The sequence below is a fragment of the Eucyclogobius newberryi genome, unplaced genomic scaffold (assembly GCF_026437365.1).
Source record: "Eucyclogobius newberryi isolate DKJ021-1_F unplaced genomic scaffold, fEucNew1.0.hap1 SCAF_1, whole genome shotgun sequence".
Classification (NCBI taxonomy): Eukaryota; Metazoa; Chordata; class Actinopteri; order Gobiiformes; family Gobiidae; genus Eucyclogobius; species Eucyclogobius newberryi.
Window position 1 is genome coordinate 37,720,883 of NW_027315723.1, and position 27,943 is coordinate 37,748,825.

General features: G+C 39.4%; 1 protein-coding gene across 4 annotated transcripts in view; it reads left to right on the forward strand.

The window, feature by feature from the left end:
- lama2 (laminin, alpha 2) overlaps window positions 1-27,943 on the forward strand; it is a 230,871-nt gene that overhangs the window by 17,051 nt on the left and 185,877 nt on the right. For all 4 annotated transcript variants that reach the window (XM_072445577.1, XM_072445583.1, XM_072445592.1 and 1 more), the window contains exons 2-3: window positions 21,634-21,804; window positions 27,760-27,872. In XM_072445577.1, the coding sequence (XP_072301678.1) occupies window positions 21,634-21,804; window positions 27,760-27,872 (284 nt within the window). The remainder of the gene's footprint in view (window positions 1-21,633; window positions 21,805-27,759; window positions 27,873-27,943) is intronic.

Consider the following 27,943-nt stretch of genomic DNA (forward strand, 5'->3'; position numbering starts at 1 on the left):
GAAATTAAACACTAAAGTGCAGAAATATGCACTTTGGAAGATGACATTATACTTGACATTGTGATTTTATTTCACAACTCTAGTATGAAAGCACACCAAAGTATTATAATGTGTTTTCCGGGTTTTTAATGTAATTTCAAATATCGCGATATCCATTCAATACCAATACCAATGAGATTTGTATTAAAATTAATTGAAACTCCTCTAGTATGAATAATTTTTCTTGGTGTATATTCTCCACCACAGCTTGAACTGATCCAAAAGGTAAATATATGTGCATGTAAACTATAATATAAGCAATGCATATCAAAAAACTATATATACATTTTTTCAGACAATCGTCGGTATTGTGTGCCTGCCGTCCTGTATAAAATAAGTCTATACTGACTGAAAACTAACCTGATTCACTGAAACTATTGTTTGAATTAGTTTTTGTAGAATGTTTTGTGATGTTTTCAAGATTCTGTTATGTAGTCAGAGTATTGGGTGTGGAAGTGTGTCTCATCCAGGTTTGACATCTGTTTCAAACTGAACCGCCAAAGAAGTGTGTCATGTGCTCCACAGCTGTCCACTGACCAAAACACCGCCCTATAACCACACGATATGGCAATATGGCCAAAAAAAAAAATTACGATTTATTTTAATCAGAGTTACTGTGACTGCTGCTCTTTAAGGAAGTTCATAATGTTGTATACACCTGCTATTTATAAAGCCTTATGATGCCATGGGCTTATAGTCTGTTTTAGTTCATTGTAAATTGGTTTGATAATCTTTTTATATTGTCGTTTATATTGCTTGTTTTATTTGATCTTAAAACTGGTCTTTCTGTAAATCCTTTACTTGCCTTCACTTCTCAATCCAGTTCGTGCTGTATTGTCTGTGCTGTCTCTCTCCTGCACGACTGTCAGGAGTAAACTCACCTCCAACACAGCCCTTGATTTAACCATTTTGCCATTTTTCACATTGTTGATTATTAAAGACTCAAATTAATTGAATTAATTTGATTTATCCCTTGGCCCTGAGCCACATTATTCTGTTTTACACAACAGAAAGAATATTAGGCTTAACCTCCTCTTATTAGGGGTCACCAAACCAGTCCTGGGCAGCAGTGTTTGCTCTGGCAGGATCAGTTTTTACACAAACGCGTGGCAAAAAACTTTTAAAAGCATTTAATAGTTGTTCTCTTATTAGTAATAGTTGTTGTGATATTTAGTGGTTGGGGTATTATTAGTGGTCCTCAGTCAGAAAGTTCAGAAAGTCCTGTTCTTCCTGATTTAGACTGTTGATGTGCTCTTGGCAAATACTTTTTTCTTTCTTTAGGAGGTGTGATTGGTACTGTTTTGGGACTTTAAGAGTTTTTGTTGACCAAATTGGATCTATCTCCCATAGTACATCGTCTGATTTACATGCACAAGTTTCCTAAACCTCCCAGCCACATATTGTATTCTGATGGAGGAACCAGCTTTTCCATAGCTTCACCTCCAAACCAAACACACTCCCGACATTTCTCTTGTATCTTCTCCCTCAACCTTTCACCACCACTAGTCTGTGTGTAGTGTGTAGTGTGTAGTGTGTAGTGTGTAGTGTGTAGTGTGTAGTGTGTAGTGTGTGTGTATCACCCTGGTACTTGCTGAGCTAGCAGCTCTGTGCACTGGGTCCCAGGCCTTTTGCTGTGACGCACGGAGAAGAGAGCTCCACCAATACTGAGCGGAATCAGCCTTTAACATGGTAATGTGTCATTTACGGCCTATCCATTTAGCTAACGACTTGCTTCCTTTTGAAACCTATTAGCAGTAATAATAAATAGCAACTAGCCTTTCAACTCAGTCAGTTCTTCTCTGTCTACAACACACCTTATTTTCAAACGTTCCATATTTTTGCAGCACTTTGCCCCGCGCTCTCCTCCGCTCCTCTGCCTGTGGGGGGACATTCATAACATGCACCCATTACGCACCAAGCTATTAGGTTTGCTAACAGTGAGATCCATTGGGTGAAAATCAATGATCATCCAGGGAGTAGTTTGTCTGTAGCTCCACTGTAATGGATGTTCTACACTGCTACACATGCAGAGGCCCACAGTCACCGAACAATTGCTAACACTAGTTTTGTCACTTCTACCAAGTTGTTCAGGCCTTAGTTGAAAGGCAATTGATGTTGATGTAGGAGGTTTGAGGACATTTCAAGATTGGGCTAAAGATGCCAACTCCTGCTACAAGGGGTCAATAAGTGAACAGCAAGAAAGAAAGATATAGTATAGTGAACCATTTACAACATCCTATAAGCCCTTTGTGTGGATCTTCACTTACCGTTCCATTAATTCTCTATCGATAATGAGCCAAATGGCACTAAAATAAATCATTAGTTAATAAACGTTGCTTGGAAGCTGGTTGTTGTTAGCAGTGGCTTGTCCACAAAAAACATACACTTGAAAGTGAAATGCATTCAATCCATTGCAGTGTCATTTAAATAAAAAAAACAAACCCATTGCTGTGAGTAATTAGGATATACATTCGGAAAGGAATAAGATAGGACTGCAGCAAACTGTTTAAAATGAACTATTTCTGTTTATTAGTTTATACTACAGTAACAATCAGGTACAGCGCCTTTGACCTAAACTAAATTACTAACCTAAATTACTAACCTTACTAAATTAAGGCCTAAATCTATAGTTTAGTGACTATTTTCTCACATGTACAAATTAAATCTCCTCTGTCAGCATTAACAACTGAATATCTCTTCTTTCTACTGGCCCCGCAGACACATTTAAAAGTCGGACACACATTTCCAGCTCAGGCCAGTCCAGCGCAGCACTTCTGGTGCCAGGCAGTTAGCAGGCGCCGGGGGCCATCCAGAAGCCCTTGTGTAGTCATCACCAGCCCATCCCAAGCCGTGACTCAGCAACCTGTAGATCAGCACTGTCCAAAGCCATAACCATCACTCAATACGCCTGTGGAAACCTGCAGGGAGATGGCCTATGAAGAGCTTAATTCACAGTTGGATAGGAATTCATTTTACCCCCTGACAACTCAGATTGAATAAAAGATGGACGAGTTAAAGGGGTGTCGGCTGGGTTTTCATGTAGCAGTGGAAAGTAGAGGAAATTAAAGTTTAAATTGAATTGTAATACTGAGGCACAAAAATATATTATATTTTACATTTATTGGTTTGACTGAGTTTTTACTGTCTGTGTGTGTTTAGGCGCACTCACACTCCTGGTTTGAGTCAAGTTCAGTCCCGATGAAGACCTTTTGTGGTCCAAACATGCACCAGGTAAAAGCCCCAGGCGAAGGTAGAGCACAAAGGTCTGGAGATGGTAACTGCCGTGGCATCAGATCCCATAACCGCTCTTCTGAACATTGTGGTGTCCCATTGTAGAGTGTGTGGTGATTGTGTTTTTGCAAGGTCAGTTGTGTTTTTAGGGCTAAAACACCAAATAGCTGTTTAGAGAAAGTGATTGTAAAAAGGGACATGTTTATTTTAGTCACAAAAGAAGGGACTTTTTAATTAGAATAAGCCAATTTACATGTTCAGTGAAAAAGTTGGGACAGGGTGATTGCCTGGATGCCTGTTCGGTGCTATCAGCGCAAAAATAATGTCTAAGAAAAATGTTGTTATTGTTTTTCTCCGTCTGCTCTCTTCATAGAACTCACTTACTGCAACTCCAAGCTATTTTTTGAGTTCGGTGTTGGGTCTTCTGCAACTAAAGCGCGTGGCAACTAAAGCGGTCAACCTACATTAACATGGGAACGATGAGCCGAACAACTAATACTGTGCAAGATGTGTAACAAGAATGATTGATATTGACAGTTGACATCTTCCACACGACAGTCAGTGATCGGTCCTCAGAAATCGTTCAATCAACCTTTAAGTTAATCCACCTTAAATGTATTCTTTAAATGAATATACAATATGTAGATCAAAGACAAAATACATAATACTTAGACAAAATTGGAGTGTAAAGTTGTAGGAGGTCCTTGAGTTGTTTCTTTCCTTCTGTGGGGCCAAAAATGCTCTCTCAAATAGTTTGTAAAGGCCATTAAGTTTGCCATGACAGATTTGCTAGCGTTAGCCTGGACTGATGCTATCGTCGTCCACACTTTCTTCTCAGTCACCAGACTGTAAAACGCTTTGCTCTAATCTCAACATCTCTTCAGTACAAATTATTGAAAGTCTGAAACCTCTCGACTCTTGGCTGTTCTCTTCACCGCAGAAAAAAGTGTCTCAGAAGAATTGGGATAAATCTAGTGAATGGTGAACATTAGTCATAATAACTACTAGCATTTTCCATTACATTACCCATTCTTCCTTGAGGATACACCCACGCCAGAATACACCAAGGATTGAAGTTTTTCCAGTCAAAAACTCCAAGAGAAAAAGTGTGGCTATAAACAATATTACCGTCATTGGTGCATTGTTTTGTTCGATCTCTGCAGTAACCGCTTCTACCTCCAGGTCCATGCGTGTCCATCTGGATTTCCAATTACCCACAATCCCCTGCGACCCCACCAACAGCGTCAGCAGAGGATGTGATTTCCTGAACAGACAAATACAAATACACTGGCAACGGTGACAGGCACAACCTTGTCTCAGATAAACCAGATCTAAATCAAACGCAAGAACAAAGAGTAAGAATTAAAGCCGCAAGCGGCATCCAACGGCCCTCGCGGGCCGCCGGCCTTCCGACTCTGCGCTTTCGACTCGATAAAGATGGCGCCCTTATTGTGTGTTGAATTAAAAAAGAACTTGACAGACGGCGACACTTTGGACATGGCCAATCCAGTGCAAATCAACACAAGTGTCAGTCAAATGTGCTGCGCCGCCGCACAGAGACCGTAGCACTTAGAATATAAATATGGATAACTTTTGATGCCCCGCTTGTGTAGATGATATTTCCCAAAGTAAAGCTTGATCGAGCTATTGCCCACGGAGGAGTTTGTTAAAGTGTGAAGCGTAAAAATGTGGTCATTTTAGAGATTTCGCTGTTTTCCCATTTCTGACATATATTTGCGGGTCCGCCACACAGAGACCGTATTACTTAGAATCAAAATATGGGTAAGTTTTGATGCCCCGCTTGTGTAGATGATATTCTCCAAATATGAGTTTGATCGGACAATCGCCCTAGGAGGAGTTCTTTAAAGTGTGAAGCGTAAAAATGTGGTCATTTTAGAGATTTCGCTGTTTTCCCATTTGTGACATCTATTTGCGGGTCCGCCACACAAAGACTGTAGCACTTAGAATATAAATATGGATAACTTTTGATGCCCCGCTTGTGGAGATGATATTTCCAAAAGTAAAGCTTGATCGAGCTATTGCCCACGGAGGAGTTTGTTAAAGTGTGAAGCGTAAATGTGAACATTTTAAAGATTTGGCGTTTTCCCATTTGTGACAGTATATTTGCAGCTCCACGGCACAGAGACCGTACCACTTAAAATCAAAATATGACTAACTTTTGATGCTCCGCTTGTGTAGATGGTTTTCCCCAAATATGAGCTTGATCGAGCAATCGCCCTAGGAGGAGTTCGTTAAAGTGTGAAGCGTAAAAATGTGGTGATTTGAGCGATTCTACGATTTTCCCATAAGGATAACATGGGATGTTTCTGTCATCGCTACGGTTACGCCGTACAAAATATGACTTTGGCTCTCATACTTGTATGATCAGGATGGCAAATTAGAATTTTGTTCAAAATATCATGTCATTTGGAAAAACTCTATTGTTTATAGGCCACTCTGAAGGCCAAATAGTCAGAATTCTGGGAAACGTTTGCGGCTCCGTCGCACAGAGACCGTAAAAGTTATCCTTAAAATTTGGATAACTTTAGATGCCCCACTTGTCTAGAGGACGTACACCGATTTTGAGGTTGGTGGGCAAAACGCACTAGGAGGAGTTTGTTAAAGTGTGAAACATAAAAATGTGGATATTTGAGACATTTTGCGGTTTTCCCATAGGGATAACATGGGAGGTTTCTGTCATCGCTACGACTACGCCGTAAAAATTAAGGCATTTGTCTGATAAGCTTTTTTGATCGGGACGGCAAAATAGAATTTTGGGTAAAGTTTAGAACATTTTGGTAAAACTAATTTTTGACCTTCAATGTTAATTTAAAGGTCACTCTGTAGGGGGCGCTATCGCGCCCATTTCAATTTTGTCATCCTAAACTGGTCCAAACTAGAAAGTTTAACAACTGATTCAAATTTGGTCCTAATCGGACTGGTTTTGATCAAATGGGAGCAATTTTTAGATCTGCAATATTCCAAAATAAGTTGTCCAACTTTGCGGCTGCGCCGCACACAGACCGTAAAAGGTATCTCAAAAAATTGGATAACTTTAGATGCCCCACTTGTCCAGAGGACGTCCGCCGATTTTGAAGTCGGTGGGCAAAACGCCCTAGGAGGAGTTCGTCAAAGTTTCACGTGAACAAAATGGCTAACACAGCGTGTTTTCATTTTCAAAGGAAGATGGCAGCCATAGGGTAAGTCTGGGGGCGTGGCCACAATAATATTTTTTTTTGTCCTCACGAGAGGAATGCGTGTCCCGAATTTCGTAGCTTTACGCCAAAGTTGACCTCGGGGCGTCTCCCATAGGCGCAATGTATTTTGACTTTTGTCGGTGGCGCTGTCGCGCCATTTTTTAACGAAAAAAAAAATGGCCCAGAAAAAATCAAATTTTTCGCCGATTCTGAATTTTGGGCAAAGTTTGGTGAGTTTTTGAGCATGTTCAGGGGGTCAAATTAGAGCTCAAAAAGCAGAAGAACAAGAAAAATAATAATAAAAAAAATAATAATATTTTTAGCAAAAACAATATAGCCGTTTCCACTATAACAACAAATCATACATCGTTTGAAAGCTCTAAGCCTTCCCGATGCCGCCATGGGGTGGAATCATCATTACGAGCGCTTACGCGCTCGTCACTCCCTATTCCGTCGGGATGCCCCGCCCACTCCCCATAGACTTCCATTGATTTGAGCAGATACAAGCATGGCCCATGCCTGCGGCATGGATTCTCGCGTACGGGTTTTTGGAGGAATGCAGCGCTTCGCGCTGCTGTTGTCATGCATACTTACTCCTGCTACGCCCATTCACTAATTGTTGACTATTTCTGTCATAGCAGGAGTAAGTATGCATGATCCATGCCTTCGGCATGGGCTAGTTCACTGTACTTGCCAGGGGCGACGGGGCACCAAACATGCGGGCTGTGCCCGCATGTTTGGTCAGACAGTTGCAACGCTGCCTTCGGCAGCGTTGCGGGAGCAATAGGCCCTCCGCCCTGCTGGGGCTCGGGCCTAATAAGGAAAAACACACTGTAAAGTCCTTATGTTGTACTACACTTGCTTTGTTATTATTGAAATGTATTGTTTCATCCACTTTGAGTAATTATATATACTATAGAATATATAGTATATTATACCCTATTTAGTTTGTTTCCCTCTTCAACTCTCAAAACACTTTCCCCTTACGTACATCATCTCGTGAGGAAGCTCCTCTGCGTTTTTAAAGTTCATGCACCTTCACCAGACTCTTTCTGATTATTTCACTGCTCAAATTGTCTTTATAATACAGTTTCCTTGTGTAACATAGTGACATCTGGGTTTGTTATCGATCAAGTACTTCTTAATTTGATCACAAAGTCAAGCTTTGACAATAATGCTCTATAGGGAAAAATGTAATTATACTTATTTACAAAGAAAGTCAGGTTAAAGGCCACAGTTTGCCAGCAAATAGACCTTAACCCAAACAGAATGCTTTTATTTTCTTCTCAACTCACAGCAAAGACTTGAATTAATCAAGTTTTGTTGTTATTGTTGTCGTCTTCACCATGAAATATACATATAAATAAGTACATATGATCAAAAAATCGTAAATACTGAAATATGACTCAGGTATAATATTATTATTCTTGTACATTGTCCATCTTTTGAACTGATAGAAAACGCTAGCTTGTGTGTGCTGACCATCTTCAGGGGTCAAGTTGTTCCTTTGTTGTTGTTGTTGTTGTTGTTGTTGTTGTTGTTGTTGTTGTGCTTACAGTCCAGGGCAGTCAGTGGAGTGTTTCAATGTATGTTAATATTTTCCCAGTATTATATTTGTCTTTCCCCCCCCATGTGCTCTACAGTAGCTGGGACACGATTAGATGCTCCACAAGTGATCAATCTTCAGGGGTCAGAGTTCAAGTTGCTCTTCCTGTAAATCTAGTCCGCGGCATGTTTTCATTACCAACACCAGCATGTCCCCCAGACACTGTAGTCTTTACTGCCTGTGCGCTTATGCCTTCAGTGGCCTTGCGTTGTGGGCCGGACCAAGGCTCGGCTAGCCCCATAAGTTGTGTGTTAAATCAAATCCCGGTGGTTATGTATGATTTAATATAGGCTTCATCTCCGCCTCGTCAGGAGCGGATCTAGGAGGACCCGAGCTGCATCTGAAATTTACTACGTTCTCATTCCAGTTAGGCTAAATCACATTCAGCACACTTATTGCGCATAAACATTTGCGCTGCTGTCACTGTTACTTCTTTATAGTGTTTTGAAGGATTTTAGAATAATCTGAAGGCATCTGTGTCATTTTTAATGTTATATTTCTTCCCATCATGAAAAATAATGTATGCAAAGATGTATTAAAGGGTTTTTCATGTGGGTGTATTAAGGTTCAGTACTCTTCCCCAGTTAATTTTGGTACGGGGTACAATTTGGGGTAGCAACCCTTCAGCCACATGAAAAAATATTTAAATTAATATACAAAATGTTTCTCTAATAAGAGTCTCTTTGAATAGAAGAGCAGTTTTTTTCTAATCCTTTTGTTAAAAAATCTATAACAGTGATACATAGAAAAACATGCTCGAAATGACTTAATTTCCCTTCATTTAACTTTATTTCCTTATGTCTCTAGATAAATAGCAGCACCATTAAAAGTTATAAACATGAACATAATAACCAAAATAACTTATAATATTTGTCCTTTAGATGTTTCTTAAGTCTTTACATATCCAAATTATGCGATGCTTGATCCTTCCACACGACTGTTAACTATATCTATAGTAATTGGATGTATTCTCCAGATGTGCGCTTAGAAAGAGGAAGTAGGTGGCTTTAATAGCGTCTAAATATGAGGGGCAGACGAATGTCCTCTCCCAGACACTCATAAAGCTAGACTAAACAGGAAAACCACAACGTTACTCGTCTAATCCCTTCCAAACACACACAGATGCAGACAAGCAGTAGAATGTGCAGGAGGTCTTTCTGAAGAGGTGTATGAGGACCAGAGAGTGGTGTCTAGTAGTGTTTACGCGACAAGAACAAGTCTGAATCGGTCATTTGCAGAGAGAGATATAAACTGCGGCATCACTTTTTAGTTAGCCACAAAAATAAAAAATAAAAATTATATATATATATATATATATATATATATATATATATTTAAAGAGTATAAATACATGTATACATACTATTTAAATACATATGAGTGATTGCTCGAGCGTGCTCTGTTTTGGATGACATTCAATTCATGACATTCAATTCATGACATTCAATTCATGACATTTCAGTTGATTTTGTTTTGTATAAAAGAGCATGTAACCTACACTTTGTATCTGGAACTCCGCTAAAAAATGTAGAAAGAAAAACTTAAATGTAGCAGATAAACGGGCCACTTGTGACGCCAATGTTAAACGCAGCTCCACATTATCATTATCTATCGCCAGAGTGCTTCCTGGAGGATGGGCTGAAACAGGGAAGTGTGCTGCGTGAGGGGAAGGATAGAGACTGTTTTTTAGCTAAAGACTAGAAAAACACTTTGGGAACATATACGTGTTACCAATAGCACTGTAAGAAGGTTAAAAGCTCTGAAAAGTTGATTTTGCATGATATGGGACCTTTAATGTACTCTGTCCCTGTCAAATAAACAAAATAATAAACTTAAACTTTGCTGTCTTGTACTGATGAAATGACCCATAATGCATGACCCATTATGCACCATGATCATTTTAGAAGAAAAAGCATCAACTTGTATTTTGTAACTTTGTATTAATTTAATCGGTTTTATGTTCTTTTGAGAAAGTCCATTTAAAGGTCCATTGCAGGAGTCCAACCTGCTGATGACAAAAGTATGACTTTCCAGGTCCGGTTTAGTTAAAAACCCTCCAATCCTTGAAATGTTTTTGAGAGAGTAAAATGCAAATCTAATGGTTGCTTTTTTCCCCTGCCTGGGTGAACTGTCCCCCCTCTCTCCTCCTGAATGGTTCTGGCTCCACAATCTATCTGCTAATTGAAGAGTGTCAGTCCTGTTTGTCCGTGGGAGTAGGATCTTTCCTTCACTGTGGTTCTCCCAGAGGAGAAAAGGTTGATGAAAGGTTGATGACTTAAAAATGATGATGATTTGACTAATATGTAAACTCAAGATATTTCCAACTAGACAACGTGCAGTTAGAGGATGCTCTTCTGTCCTCTGGGGAGCAAGGCAAAAACTTAATTTGTGTTAGTCTAAGCAGCCTCACAGTCTAAATCTGTGTAAAATGCAAAGGCTGTTGTGACGTACTCTGGGGTTCTTGTGCATGGATCTTCCGTTTTTCGAGCTGCACTGAAGCCACGTGTAGGGCTTATGTATGATTATAGTCTCCTCTTTATGTAATCATCAGCCTGGGCTTCATGAGTGTATTGGAGTGTTTGGTGTGACTGTGACTGGTGGACAGCTGTTTTGGTGTTCTGTGTGAATAAATAATATAAAAAAACATGAACATGATTGGTGCATCCCCCCAGGGGTGGAAACATCATGCTAGGGGGGTGCTTTTCTGCACAGGGGACAGGAAGACTGCACAACCTCCTTCCCTCAGTCAGAGCATTGAAGATGGGGCGTGGCTGGGACTTCCAACATGACAATGGCCCAAAGTACACAGCCAGGATAAGCAAAGAATATATCAATCAGAATCAGAAAGGAGTTTTTGGCCATTATCAGTGAACATAATTCACAAACTAGGTGCAACATACAATTCTTAATAATAATAGGGCATGTATAAAATTGTGAATTTACAAATACAATAAAACAGACTGTCTGACTACACAATTTACAGTTGGTCAGGATAGTGCAAAAATAAAAAAGACCATTGCAATGAATGGTGGTTGGTTTGAATAATTGTTAAAGAGGCCAGAGTGGCCTAACCAGTCTCCAGACCTAAATCCAATAGAAAATCTTTGGTTGGAGCTTTGGTTGCTCAGAGGAAGCCCTGAAACCTGACAGATCTAAAGATCTGTGAAGAGGAGTGTGTTCAAACCTGGTCAAGAACTACCGGAAACTGACCTCTGTAATTGTATAAAAAAAAAAAAAAAGGCTTCTGTACCAAATATTAACACTGATTTTCTCAACGCAATAACATACTAATACATTATTTAAAAATCATACAATGTGATTTCTGTATTTTTAAAATTTAGATTCTGTTTCTCACTGAGGAATGAACATTTCAGACCCCTTCATAATCTCTAAGTGGGAGAACTTGCAAAATCACAGGGTGTTCACATACTTCTTTTCCTCACTGTATGTGCTGGTGGAATACCAAGACGGGTGCCAAAAAGGTTAGATGTGGTGTGTAAAACAGGAGCTTTTCAGTGCGCGTGGCCCCACAAGCCCCTAATGAGGTGCTATGCAGTTACATTTAGCCACAATAAGTCTGTCTAAGAATGGTCATTGTGTGCAAATTGCCCTTGTTTTGAATAGTAGAGACAGAAGCGGGCGGCTGTGGCTTGGAGGGCGGCTGGTGTCCTGCCCAATGAGCCCCGGGGAACGGCAAGCTCAACAGGGCTTCTCCAGTGTGCTCTCTTATGCCATAGAGAATGTGTAGGCTATTTGATATTTAACAGTTTGTGATGATGCATAAGAGCGGAGAGGTGCAGCTAAACTCGTCGTGGTGATCTGTATAACATGCTCACACAGACGTCGATAGAAAATCCAGGATTAAATTATAACGTTTGATATAAACCTTTTTTCTCATCCAAGCACCATCTTTTGCATGTGGGCAAAAGTGATTTACTCATCTGCGGGAAAATGAACGTCGGTCCCTTTGCGTTTAAATTTTGACTTTATATTTAGTCAAATTACATGTTCATTTTGACTACAACTTTATTCTTGTAATAGTAAGACTTTATTCTTATAGTATTATGAATTTATTCTCTTAAATGCAGTTTTTCTGTCTTAGACTTTAATCTCATAAAAATGATTTGAATGTTGAAATGTTACAACCACTTTTTTTTTTTTTTTGGGAATGGGCTTAATACTAACGCTTAATTAAAATTGTAATTAAAATAAATAATTAACTTATTATAACTAAAATAAAACTGCTTAAAATTGATTGAACAGTTAGATAAATTACATGTTGCTCCTTAATACATTCTATTATTATAATGACCATCTTATTGAACCCTGAGCTACTTGGCAGATAAAAGTAATGTCAGCGTGTTCTCATAGCATTGAAATGTTTGCTAATTCGTGGGTCAGTTTATTTGATGGTCTGAGTTTCTCAAAGTGCTCCTCTCTGTCTCAGGGCAGGACGCCCTACAGGGCAGGATGTTGACTCAGTATTTCTTTCAGCGTTTCCCCCCAAAACCCTGGAGGTGGTCAGCAGTGGCCCACAGATGTAGTGCCAGAGGTTGATTTGAGAAATGCACATACAGATACATGTATTCTAACTGGCTTTCATCTCAAAGCAGTAATAACAAACTGCAAACTCATGGTGTAAGCAGCAGAGGAGGAATGCTGCAAGACTGAAGAAGCAAACTGCGAGTGTTTTACAAGACATCAATGTAAGTTTTATGTGTCTTTTAATGAAACACATTGAATTATACTGATGATTGTAACAGTACTAGGCAAAGGTATTAAATAAAAAGGCCTTTGAATAGCATTTTTTCCAGCGATGTGGGATCCTCTGATACCAGTACTTCTATCGTGTCAGGTCAGAGAAAAATATACAGAAAGATTGGGTATTGGTTTAGGACATATGTTAAATGTTAAGCCAATATGGGCTTACTGATAAATAAAGAGCCTTTCTAGCTTATTTGGATATTAGTAAGATAATATGGTTACTTTGGTATTGGTTGGTCTCTTGGGTATTTGCAGATATCATATATTTGACAAGATTTTTAAGATATTTATTCTTTAGTCTTACATGAATTTTATATTTGATCTCAGCTGTGGAACCTCATTTTGTCTCATTTGTAGTATTCACATGCATGAGTTTTATACTAGTTTCTTTAAGCGTCCCCACATAAATACTGCACCTTCAGTTGATCCTTTTAAGTCTTGTTTGAAAACACACTTTTAAGTTCACTGGCATTTAACCCGGCATGAGAATTGTGCCGTCCTCCTATTTTGTATATTTTATTTTGTTTTTAATTTTCTTTTATTTGGTGTGTACGTATCTTTTTTTACGTGTGCTAGTTTTGTGTAAACGACGGGTTTAATATTTACTCACACACAAAACGTATATCGTGATATGCTTTTGTCTTTTCGTTTTTGGAGCGAGACTGTTCTATTGATCTCATTACTGGTGTGAGCCATGTTACGGCAGACTTCACACACTTGTGACTCTCATTCTGTGGACACAAAATTCACTTTTCTCTGCCCTGAAATGCTCGAGATGGGAAACATAATGAAGTCTGATGTGGTACGGGCAGAGGCAGCAACTCCAAACATGTGTTGAATTTGTCTGTCCTTGTTAAATTGTTAAAATCCATTCACGGATTGCTTTGTTTGTGAATCTGGAAGGTAGGAGACAAATGCTATTGCGGGAGTGGACATCTCAGCTAACAAGGCTGAATCATTTCGAATTGAATCATTTTGCAGAAGGCTTGTAATATCGCTGAGATTTAACTTTTGATTTGCGGATGCCTCGATACAAATTGTCCTCATTTAATTTAGTTTGTCTGGGCCAAGTACGTTTCTATTGGTCCTGTATTATCTTGTGTCAACCAGAGTAATATCAGTATCCAATCTATTATCTTCCACCGTGCCAAAAAGTGTAACTCAGAACCATTGTCCTACTAATTAAAGCTGGTAACTTTTCTGCTGGTTCAAAGTTTCCATATTAATCTCTTCTCAGGGTGTTTTTGTATTTGTATGACAGTTATGCAGTCCCCAATACTGTGCACTGGATAAAGCTCAAGCTCAAATAACAGTGCGACATCTGTTTGTCCTGTTGGAGAGTGAATCTGTTTACCTGCTGGCCATTTGATTTTCTGTTTTGAAATGAAAAATACAACTTTGGAAAACCATCCGTTTCTAGTTTTTTCAAATGGAAAACGAGAAACCAGTCTCAAAACAATTTCGCACTGTGAATTAAAATATATATTTAAAAAGTGCTCTTCTTTGCTATTACTCCATGTTTTCCTCATGGCACGACCGAGAAGTTAACCCAGTGAAGCTGCTGACAGAACGCCACACACTCAGCTGGTCTTCCTCACTTATTACGCTACGGAGAACAAGGTTTTTTGATGGTTCCTTCCCCCCCCCAAAAAAAAAAAAAAGTATCCAGCAGATATACAGATTCTAAACAGCCAATGGTTCTGGCAGTTTTGCTGAATGTCTATCTCATCTATCCACTATGTATCTCAATATAGAGCCAAAAAGGGACCAAAACTTAAAAATAAAAAAAAACCTTTATTAAAAACACAAAAACACCTGGTCCTGAAGAGAGAAGAAAATAGTGGTAGCAACGTAATACAATGGTTAAAAGCTTTCAAAAAGTAATTTAAGAATAAAGATGGGTTTAAGTATTGTAATTAATCAGTGACAGTAATCAGTGGTGCTGTTTTTAACATAATGTGTTTTTCATGAAATGCAAGACAGTAAAAACAGTAAAAATGTGTGTTAGCATGTACCTCCAAATGAAACTGTCAACCCATTTATTACCTCGTTTTAGTGTCTCCAAGTGTCACCCTTAGCTTCAAATGCTAACTCCAGGTCTTGTGTTTAAGTACAGAGGATTATCACTGTCTCATCGCTCATTCAACTACAGGCCATGACCCTTTTAAAAATCACTCTATCTTTCTATGGGAAGCCCTACTATCCATCACGCACCTGGCACCGTCCAATGCGCTTTTACTCTTTCTCTCCACGATGAAGGGATAGATAGAGAGAAAACAAGAGAGGTGCATGGGTAGAGAGATGATCCTGTCTTCTCCCGCCCGCCTCTCCCTCCATCAAGCATACATCCTGGCTCAAAACGGCACCATAACACATCCATCACCGCGCTCTCCCCCGACTACAGCAAAGGAAATGGCAAATAAAGTTTTGGTAATAATAGAATAAGGAAGTGTTATGTGACCAAACTGATCACCTGTCGTTTCAGATGTCACGGAAATCAAGTCAGATGTGGCTGGCTCCAGCTTAGATGTGCACTTGGGTTGTGTGTTGCTGCTTTATGGTTATAGTATTTGCATCATCCTTTATTTTATAGTTGATACAGGAGAGATGTATCAACTATAAACTGGCATTTTCATACCTACTCTGCTTTGCTCGTTTTGAGACAAAATAGGTTGATTCATATCTGATTGGATGTACAAACAATGTTGTTGTGCTAATTCATTTTCAAGTTTTGACAATTGTCCAACACAACACTAACACTTGATTGGGTTTACAACATTGTAAATAAATTTCTCTGGATTAAGCAAATCTGACAGCAACATCAATGCTGGTGACTTATATTATATTGGCCCTCAGAGGCAACCGTTGTTGTGAATTTGGGCCTTACAAAAATAAATTTGATTTGATTTGATATTGCCAAATGAATTGTAATTTCAAATCACAAAAAAACCCTGCATATTTAAGTTAAAATGCTTGAATCAAGGAACATTTATGTTTGACTTAATTCAGTGTATTTCTGTCTTGTTTTGATATACAGTTTCTTTCTTTTAAGCAAAATGACACGTAGTAAGTTAAAGCATCTACGTGAATACATTTAAACTACTCAAAACTACTACGTGCATTCAGGATAGGAATACCAGACATACAGTGCTCTTAATATCAATCACAATCTTCTCCTTTTTACTCTTCTTCCTGCCTTGTTGAAATAAGCACCACCATTTTTCTGATTCTGCCACAGCTTTTAGTTCCCTAAAAACAGAAGAGGTACTGTACAATTTATGCTCAGCCCATCTCTCACTTGTTATCCATATTGATACTATTATAATGTGTGGTCGGTGTGGCAGTGGGTCCTTTCAGAGGCATGTTTAACAGAGCGAAGATACAGGACAGAAAGGCCATCAGAACAGACAGGTACCATGGTTATCAGAGCAGAGAGAGAGAGAGACGGCGCAGAGGGAGAACGGGAGGGAGAGAGGAGGCAGAGAGAGCGTAGGCCTGTAGGCAGACAGTCATTGTGTTGGTGCTGTTGAGAGAACCTGAAATTTGAACCTGTCTCCTCTGTCTCCTGGTTATCTCTGTTCTTTTCCTTTTGTGTGTTTTTGGCACCAGATACAGACTTACCCCTTTTATATTACAGGAGTACATGGATGCATTTATTTTCTTTGTAGTGTATTAATTTAGTTTGGTATTCTGGGGCCAGTTATGTGTATGTGTATGTGTAGGGTGACCAGACGTCCCCATTTACCCGGGGCAGACCCAGTTTTGAGCCCAAAACCATTGATATCTATACACATACATACACAAAACGTCACTGTGATCGGCTGATTGGCCTTACGCTCTACCCTTTGCCCTAAAGAGCAGAAAAGTTAAGTGTTGCTTCTTTCTTAAAACATCTCGACTGATCTCCCGCGTTGTTAAAGCTTTCTCACATTGCGCTGCGATCTGACACAAAGTGATGCATGGGCAGCAGGCTCTTGAGTTTTGGTCGGGCCTAGAAGGGATAATTTCATAGCAGGACAAGTTGGGCCGGCTCATAAAAGGCTGACAGTGACAGTTCATCCACACCGCTGCCTTAAGGCGCGTTTTAATTAATTTCCTCATCAGATTGGTTTCTTTGTGAATGAGTCAGATTGTAATAAAACACATGGTTTTGCTGCTTAACATACAGAGAACATGTCTGTGCTGTCCCCACTGTCCGCCTTCTTGTGACTGCTCTGCTATTCCTGCTTGTTTGGAGCGAGAGGGAGAGAGAGAGGAAACAAAAGCAAAAACGCAAACTCCCAGTTAATTTTTAACAATATCTTAAACCTGCTCATCTCTAACATGGGGAGGCTGCAGCTCGTTGTCCGTGAATGAAGGGCGTACGCGGTTAAATGTACGTTTTGTGTCGAGGTTCGGATTGGAGTCCGCCTATTAGTGACCTGGGTTAAACAGTGTGGTGTTACATTTGGATCATATGTTACTATTGCCTTACAGTGTGTTATATTTTGATATAAGTTTGGTAGGATATATAATTTGCAGTATAAAATAAAGTTTGTCTATAATTGATTGTGGCATGAAAGAAAAGAAGAGAAGATTATAAACTACAAACATTCATCACAATCGCACCATTAATGTTGAATCCACTGCATTCTTGTCCATTTCCTCTGCAGCTCTCGGTTGAATGAGGAGTCTGGTTTTTGTTTACATCTGTTTGAGATCATGGAAAGGCCTGAGTTTCCTTTTGGCATGAAGACTTCTGTGATGTTTACAACAACAGTTGTCTAGACTCTGATGTGGCTATTGCATGCAAAAGCCACCAACACAAGTTTAAATGTAGTCTATTTGCTGTACATTTCCATCTGTTTATTAATACACCCCATCAATGATAGCACATCCAGTTCAAACACTGCCCATCAACATTATGTCGTTGTTTCTCTAGAATACTCCAGTCACATTATATAGGGCTATGTGGCTGGTTGTGTCAGGACGGGTATGACACAGTCTTCTTATTACCATCTTATTACCGTATTTTCCGGGCTTTAAGTCGCACCACCCAAAAAATGCATAATAGAGAAGAAAAAAACATATAAAAGTTGCACTGGAGTATGAAATGCTGTTGGAAGTGTGAAAATAACAAATAATATCACATATAAGTTGCTTCGGAGTATAAGTATAAGTGTAAGTATAAGTCTAAGTATATAAGTACAAATATAAACATAAGTCGCACCCCGGCCAAAACTATGAAAAAAGGTGCGACTTATAGTCCAGAAAATACGGTAAACCCAAAATTCATGCCACTATATGATTCTTGGCTGTTGTCCATTATCAGGAATATTTCAAAATTGAGTCTGTATTTCCATAAGCATCTGAACCCAAATCACATCGGAATCCAACTTACTATGTTACACAGTAAAGACTGGACTATTTTCTGACCAAAGTTGACTGATGAAGACTTCTTATTGTTTGATTCTCAGAAGCGGCAGCTGCTACTGTTGTCATGTACTCTGGGAACACTGTTAAAAGAATGGATTTTCCTTTTTCAAATTCTAAATTAAATCCGTCATATGTATAATCCTGTATGTTGATCTGTGTGAGAACTTGTCCACATGTTATGAGATACTAGGCGCCTCAGATGTTCTTCACACTCTATCACTGCTCACATCTGGACAAACAGCTGGGCTCCTGGACACACAGACTGTCTCTTTAAGAAGTCTGCATTTCTCCAGCTCTTCCTGTCCGCTCACTCACACACTGTAAAAGTGTAGTTGTAATGACTTGAAGGACAGATATGATTCAACTTTTTGAGCTTTTAATGATGTTATAACATTGTTTTCTCATCAAAAACATACCCAGAGCTGTATTTAGCTTAATTCATGACAGTTTGATGAATCCAGGTTGGAAAGTCCTCTCCCTCTGGGCCTCAAAAAGAGTCCATTCAGAATTTCCCAGTTTTTCTACGCCATTCGTCACGCTCCAAGTCTGTAAATCATCACCACTTGACTTGTTCTGAGAATTTCTACCATCAAATCAGGAACATTACAACTGTGTGGTTGCATAAGCATATTGAAGGAAAGCTAGGTTTGTTTATTTCACCATTGTAATTCCCTCTACAGCCAATAGATGAAGCCAGAGATGACAGGAAGTTTTGGATTTTTTCAAAAACATAAGCTGCCAATGTCAAAAGCATTTTAAAGGCCAATAGCAATACAAATAATGCATAATATTTGTTAGACCAAGACCATTTTACTTGAAAGGCTGATCTTTATCTTCGATTGTGATTGCATGCACACTTTGGTGCTTTCTTCTTATTATTACAAGCTAATACAGTGTTCTATTGTGAAAAAAATATGGCAATCTTAAAAAAGCCTTCACATTTCTTATTTTGAGAAAAATATATCTGCAGATTATTTTTTATCTATTTATTTATTGTATGCAATTTTCTTACGACATCAAGCACAGACGCATGCATCTGACCATGATCCTGGATGAAGATCTGGAGATGGATTCCTAAAGCACTGAAGGATCTACTTATTTCAATATGAGGAGAGGAGAACAGTCTAATATTGCCTGAAACTAAGATAATACTACGAATAGGAAAAGAAAAACATTGTCAGAACTACTGCAGTGGGTTCTTTTCACTACTCTGATTGTTGTTTACATGTCGTTGTTGTATTATCATGTAAGTAACATGGCCTTCAAGCTAAACATCTGATTCAACACATTACATATGTTTCTTTGTGTGGAAATGGAACCCATATGGATCTTAGGCATTCTTGCAAGGAATTCAATAAGCTTGTCATTGTGGCAGAGACAAATGGTGTTTTACTATGAGAGCGGCACATCTGAGTTCACGCTTGGAAGCTGTAAAAGTTGTCGAAAATTATTCATTTGTCTGATGCTTGTCTGATGTGTTCACAGAGCATGGATAGTAGCTGTACATAAAAGTTGTTGACAGTTATAGTTCCCAGAGGATTTTAAAAAATGCGCCTTTATGAGACATTTTGGGAATTGTACGTGGCGTGTTGCGTAAAGTGAACGGGTCAGACCAGGTCGTGCAAGTAAAGACATTCCGTAGTGATCCCAGTTGTGTCGTCAATATGGTTTCGCAGGATAAATAACATCTAGATCTACCTCGTTGTATTAATCCTCTTCACCAATGACACTCTTCTATAACATTGTTGGTACAGATTTTCATTGCTTTCATTGTCACTGATGTCATTTTATTGTGGAGTACAGAGCTCAACTGTGTATTGCAAAACATTTCTGAAACAGCCTTTATCAGTCCATAGTTACCATTAGCAACACCATCAAAAAATGTGATAGAAGCATTGTGGGAAACGACTGCCAAATCCTGTGGTTGTGTCTATTGGAAAGACACGTCACCCATGCACATACATTTAATGCTACCTCATTGGTGAATCATTAATAGGGGGGCGGGTGCCTTTCAAGTGCAGTTCAGGTATGAGTTTTTTCATCTTTGTGTCACAATAAAAGGTAAAAACAAGTAATTAAAAGCACTAGGTTTTAGGGCTTCCTGATTGGTTCTTACTGGAGCAGAAGGGAATGGGATCAATAGGTGGGATTAAGAACGAGCAGTTATCAGAGAAACAGCAGCAGAGATTAAATCATCTCTTAAAGCGGCATGAATAATACAAAATGGCATATTTTTTACATGAAGAGACAAATTCATAATGTATTGGAAAAAGTAAAGTTTGTATAACAGCCCCATTTAGCATATTGTGTACGAAATATGCTTGTGCTTGTGCTTCTTCTACAATATGTAACATTTCCTGCTTGTTTCCATAGAGAGGTTGGTCCTTTGTCAAGAATGTTCCACATGGTAAAGCAAAAATAAATAATGCCTTTATACCAGGAATATTCCAGGCAAAGTATTAACATCTTCAGAACGACAAAGCAGGAAGCAAAAAGCTACATAGTGTATCTTACACCCCCTTTATTGGCTATGACGTGTCATATGACCAAGATTCACTGGTGGAACATTGAGTGGGTTTTGTGAGTGTTTTCCTGTATTAAAACCGATGTGGATATTAGACCCACACTTCTTAGTCATCTATCCTTGTTTGGCCTGGACTCATAGTGTCTTCTGGTTATTTATGCTCTCTCTAAACCGTGTGTTCTTTGGCAGCTGCACAGACAAATATTCAGGAAATGGAGAGAAAATGCTATAACAACGTAATGCAAATGAAAAAATCCATGACACAGTGTAGTGCCCAGTCCAGGAAAACCTCACTAAAAGATAAAGTAGATCAACCCACAGCCAACTACAGGGCTAATGATGTTAAATGGTGCTTGGGCTTGGACTGGCTTAAACACCTGCATTCCCATTCAAGTAATTACAAATACTCACTTTACAAAGACAATGGTAGTGTTTACTTGTGGTGGTGGTAGAACCACAAATCAATGGTAATGATTATACCCTAGTAAAAAGATGCTTTTCAAGGAATATAATTGAATATGCTGAATTTATTATGCTGCTATACTTATCTATTACCACTTCCTTCCAAAAAACATTGACTACATTTTCCAGATATGCCAAATTTCTTGTCAGTAGTAAGAATGTTAAAGGGCAACTATAGTTTTCCACTTAGTTTCACTTTTGAGCGGATTGGGATGGTCCAAAAAGTGTGTCCATTGTCTTAAGTGAACCATACTCATAGAAAGAACAGTAAGAATATTAAGAATAGGGCCAAAGCTTTTTGTTGGAGATTAAAGCTGCTTTATAGATTAAACACCAACAACAATTTAGCAACACTCCAGTCCATAGTACTTACTATGTACCTTCTCTGTTTTCAGGCCTGTTTCCTGCCGTCCTGAACTTGGCCACTATGGCAGACATCACAGCTAACGCCACATGCGGTGCAAGAGGGCCCGAGATGCACTGTAAACTGGTGGACCACGTCCCGGGACAGCCAGTGACGAACCCGCAGTGCAGCACCTGCAACCAACAGAGTTCCAAACCAACCGGTACACTACCAACTACTAATATTATTGAATACTTCAATATTGTTTAAACTACCCCGCCTAAGGTCCAAAGTCACTGGGATAGGCTCCAGTTACCCGGGAAAAAGCGGTAGAAAATGAATGAATAAATGAATATTGTTTAAAGTGATATGTTGTTCCTTAAACATACACGTATTATGGATACTATTTGATTACATGTATGTACTGTATATATGTATGTGTGTTTGAGCTTAAATCTAGCTGTCAGCGTCATGTTACTATTAGCAGTGCCCTCAGCAGAGGGCAACATTATAATAAGTTTTAAGCAGGGCTTAAAGTCACTATTTATCCATTCACTTCCTATACACGGTGGTGGTAAGTTACTATTGTAACCAGAGCGGCCCTGTGCCTTACCTAAGGACATAATGACACTATGCACTTGATTGGAGCTGACCTTAATTGTCTGTGAAAGTGAACGAGCACTCACAAGGGCAACACTGATAAATCGTTTGACTGATTAAATCAGAGGATTTTGGAGTCTTGTGAGACATTGGCCAAATGTCACCTATTTGCAAAGTTGTTTTGGAATAGGCTTATAGGAAAAATAGAGGATTTTTCACCGATTTGACTGTTAGTTCCTTTTTTACCCCCCGTGGGGAAACACGCACCAGCCCCGCTGCTACACCTGCGTTTGTTTATGAGCGCGAAGGATCGCATCACATCGCTCGTCTCCGCAGATTTCCGTCTCTTCTGAACTCGAACACAGTCTTTCTCTGTCGTCATTTGTGTACTGTTCACTGAAGGAACTCACTAAACACACACCGGCATATCAACCATGCATGCACAGCCAGGGAAACGTGCTGCTATCCTGGGAACGAGCCTGCAGGTGTGCAGTAGGATACAGGGAATGATTGACAAGACTCAGATTTCGTGCCTTATTATTCCTTTAACTGGCCCCTTAGAATCATATAGTTTGGAGAGAGGAGTTTAGATGTTAAAGTACGTTTAACAAGTAAAACCCTTTTGGATTTTGTCATGATTTGCTGTTGCAGAGTTATTGTTACAAATATGTAAATATGTGACATTGTTTTAATCGGGGTAATAAGTGTGAATGAAGCAAACCATGGGATGTGCTTATTAATTAATCACATAAAAGTGGTTGTTCACGCTAAATGAACATTGTCCGATTAATTGTTGAAGGCATTTTCGAAGCCCCTCAACATCATCATCTTTGTCGGCTCCAAAAATCCAGCATCTTGTTTTTAAGTAATACATTGCAAAATAAAGCCTACGTTTTCTGTTCTCTAGTTTTCTGTTAGATGTGTTCCCTCTCTCTCTACTTCCATTTGACTGATAACTCCAGCAATCCCCTTCATGAATCATGCCTCTTTAGCTAATTACTGCTCAATTGGCCAGATGTTAACCAATCACTTTGTCAGAAACGATAATTGCGGATTGAGCCGACCAATCAATTGTAACATGACATCGGCACAATAAAGACATCAGTCGAAAGTTTTAACTCAAAAAGTCAACTAGACACGTAGCCATTTAGTCAATCAATGTGTGCTCTAATCCTCCACTTAAGCCTGAGAGCACTAACCAGAAGATAGTGGAGTCAGCCAGTGGCCCATTTCATTAGGCTGTGCTTAGTCAGTTTATTGAAGGCATATAAAGGACATTCAAAGCTATACACATGTTTGGGCAGCTCCTATGTAAGCTTTTTTGTGTGCAAATAATAGAAAATGGCCAAAGTTATTAAGAGTTATTTCCTTCATACCACTTTTTATCTACCCTTTCACATAGAATTTAATTTGTCTCCAATTTGTTATCCGATTTGTACAACCAGCAACCAGCAAAAAAGGGGAAAAATAATAAGCAGTAGTTGGATCTAATTGATTATATATTTTTTATTGTAAAATGTCAACTATTTTGTTCTTCTCTATTGTAGGAAGATAGGATATAAAACCATGATTGTACAGCCATAATTCACCCATAGTATTTTAAATAAAACCCACATCATGGGTGAACAAATAAGTACTTTTCTAATGAAAACTTAAACTACAGAAAACATGCAGTATTCCCTAATTGTATGCCAGTTACCTGTTTATCTGTTCCATCTCCAAATGAATACAGGAATTCATGTGAACACCACAATACAGCATACTACAGTGTTTATGAATGAGAGCCTTGTGCTGAGTGACGGGCTTAATTTGCTATGACTAAATGAGGTTAATTAGCTGACTGATTTAATTTCTGACACCTTGATGGATTTTCTTTTTATATTGTTTTCACACATTAAAGAGCTCTCATTTTACTCATGACAGACTCCTAATTCACAGTTTGAGGTGTAGTGGATTTATTTTAAAAAATAAGAAAAGACTAAGCTATGGCCTTGCCGTTGAATTATTACTTCTGGTCCCTCCCCTTTTTTTTACCCCTGAGAGTCTCGATACAGTCTCCAAGGAGATACGTTTAATGCCATCCAATGAGACATTCTGGACAAAGCAATAATATCTCATGTGAAAAGTTACATAGTGATCCTTTAAGAAAAGATTTAAATGAAAAACAGAAAATGTAAAATATATATGACCATTTTATAACCTCCATATTATTTTGAAAGGAGATGGGACATTTTGCCAAAGGAATACAGCTTTTCAGACACTGATAGTTGCCATGGTTTTGGATAAAATTGTCACCGATCCGTGGGCGCTTGACCGACAGCTGCCATTCAAACGTCCATATCTCATCGTTACTTCACACAGACACACTCTCTTCACAGTCACAGGTCACAGCCAATGGTCAGACTGTGGAGCTGGTGACCAAGTATAAGTACCTGGGCACAATCATTGACTCTGGTCTTAACTTTGATGCCAATTGTGAGGCCATGTGCAAGAAGGGACACCACCGCCTGCACTGCCTCATGAAACTGGCAACTTTGGGGCGGACAAGACTCTTTTGTCTTTGTTTTATTCCGTTTTCTTTGAGTCCATCTTGGACTTCTGCATGTCATCTTGGTTTGGGAATGTGTCAGTGAAGAACCAATATGCACTTTCTCAGATTGTGAAATAAGCTGATCGGACGGTCACAACGAAGTATGCAGTCTTTATATACCAGCAGCAGCAGAGACTCCAGTATAATGCAGGACCGGAGACACGCCCTGAACGCTCTGTTTCAGGACCTGCCATCGGGGCAAAGACTGGTCCAAAATGCAGGACCAAAAGATATAAGATAAGATAAGATAAGATATTCCTTTATTGTCCCACATGGGGAAATTTCATTGATGCAACGCAGGTAGATACAGAGGTAGATACAGAAGAACAGATCACTTATAGGACGTCTGAAAAACACTTTCAGTAGAAGATCTCCTATAAATAAATAAAAACTCCCATAGACAAAATCTCCCATTACCCAACAAGGGATGGAGGGGAAAAAATAATAAAGATAAAAATAAATAAATAAATAAATTAATACATAAATACATAAATACCATTGCATGTGATCACGACAGTAATTACACATGAATATGTGTCACGACGGCACATGGATTGCACATGAATTTCACAGTAATTGCACATATGACAGAATTGCACATCAGTATTAGGTTAGGTCAGTATTGCGAGTGTTCAGTACTAACAGTGTTTGTTATAAAGTCTGACAGCAGCAGGAAGGAAAGACCTATGAAACCTCTCCTTCACACAGCGAGGGTGGATCAGTCTCTCACTGAAGCTGCTCTCCAGAGCGGACAGAGTGTCCTGCACGGGGTGACACTCATGGTCCAGCATAGATGTGAATCTAGCCAGGACCTTATAAAGAGACAGTTTCATCCCAGCAGGGCCGGCCCAGCCTATAAGCGAACTAAGCAGCCGCGTAGGGCCCCGAGGCGTTAATAGGGCTCCCAATCTGGCAACCCGTCTTATGTGAAGTGCAAGCGCAGCGTGCGCCACTAGTGTAGTAGCGCTGCTGGCGCGGCAGCGCACACAGCGGTAACATAACGCACAAACCGCATTTATTTGTAATGACAATCTGGCAACCAAGACACCAAACCTGCGCTGATTGGTCAACTTCATTGTGCGTGATCAGAACGAGAGCAAAACATAAACACAACACAACGTGGTCCCTGCGTGGTCCTCATGTCCAGAGGAATATATCCCCCCGATGCCGAAAAACGAAAGAAGAAACTTCTTGACGATGTAAAGAAACTGCAAACTCAGCAACACTCTCCAGGTATTGAACTTCTCTTACAAAGAGACGGTTAATGCTGCTGTTTGAAACAACACGATTCTGTCACATTAGTTCGATCAGGCTGGAGGCGACGAGAGCTCTGCACCGTGCATAATATGTCTGAATGAAAGATAATAAGCTTCACATTTACACCAGCCCGGCAGTGTCAGCTGCAGGTGAGGCCGGTGAGGGGCGTCTATGGCCCGGGTCACTAAGAGGCGGAGATCCGGTCCGGACGAGCGCCGTCTCGTCCAGAACCTCTGACGTGAAACTTTGGAGTGAACAGTGTGCGGCCCCTGTCCCGGGCCCCTGTCCCGGGCCCCTGTCCCGGGCCCCTGTCCCGGGCCCCTGTGCAGCCTCAGTTAGAGATGAGCGGGTTTGAGTTTGCGTCCCTCTCTCTCACATCACCATGTGTGAGATCAATCGTGACTCGTGATGTCTGTTTTACTTCTTAACGTGGAATGAGAGGAACGTAAAGGTTTATGCACGTAAGGTCCATCAGCCAATCACATCGCTGCATTGTTTCATGCAGGAGTCCAGTGTGTGATGTTCTGATCAGAACAAACATTTATATTCTAATTCACTTTTAATAGAGCAATAAAACATTTCAATTTATTTAAAAAGCATCATTAAACTATTTGTTATAAATTATAATTAATTGTCAGTGAAAAATAACCAGACATATTATGATTACGTCTGTTATAGAATAATACTATATATTTTCATACAAAAGTGGCAAAGCTGCAGAAACGCAGTCTCTTCACTATAGCGAGGTTTGGACCTTCACTTCTCGTTCTGTTCATTCTCTGGGAATAACATGTTTGCACTGTTTTATCAGTGTTAATTGTTAATCAAGCAATGCTTATGCCATTTGTTTAATTTAATATAACTTGTTTTGTCACTTTAGCAAGAAGGAACAGTTGGGAGCTGTAAAAGATAAATTAGTAAGGATAACTATTAATTTTACATTTTCAGTTAAAATGAATCAATTTGATCAAAATTATTTTTCATAGCCAATATTGTATTGAGTAATTAAGTACCATAATGTATTAATAACTGGCTTTAGTCATTTTCTCCTGGCACAGTTTCATCACATCATCATTTTATAGCATTACAACCTCAACATTTTACTCTTATTTTAGCCGGCTGGACCACATTAAAATGCACCAGAAGACCCAAAAAAGGTCTGAAAATCTCCCCCAGACCCCCCTGTTCATTAATTTAAACTGCTAATGTGGCTGTAGATCCTTAACCCCCACAAATACGCCCAAAAACATATCTGGGACGTGTGTTATTTGTTCAGGGAGTAGAGGTGATGTCAGCGGAATACCAAGTTGCATTGTGGGATTTAAGTTAGCAATATTTGAGCTTGTGAGGTGCTGAGAATAAACTAACTGGAAAACGGATGCCCAGGCGTTTTGGTGCGCTTTGTTAGCGTTGAAGAAAGTTCCCATATGTGAATTGTTTACTGACAATGGCAATAAAACTGATTCTGATGACGTGGTGAGGGGCCCCCAAAATTTTTTTTCGCTTAGGGCCCCCTGAAGGCTTGGGCCGGCCCTGCATCCCAGCAGCTATTGTTCTCTTAAACAAGCTTAGTTAGGGTAATTTGTAAAGACACCTAACATAACCTAACCTAGCCTAACCATCATGTCCTTTAAAAAAAATAAATAAACAAATGTACAATATAAATGAAAGAACTTTCTTAAATTCTTGGAATTATGTTTAAACAGTTTCTTATGGTATTCTTCCACACAGAGAGACATCCTATAGAATATGCCATTGATGGAACAAACCGCTGGTGGCAAAGTCCCTCCATAAAGAACGGCATGGAGTTCCACTACGTGACCATCACGCTGGACCTCAAACAGGTACTGTCTTTTCATCATCGCACAACTGAAGGCATTTGTCACATCACGTATTTAATGAAGAGTCGTGTTAT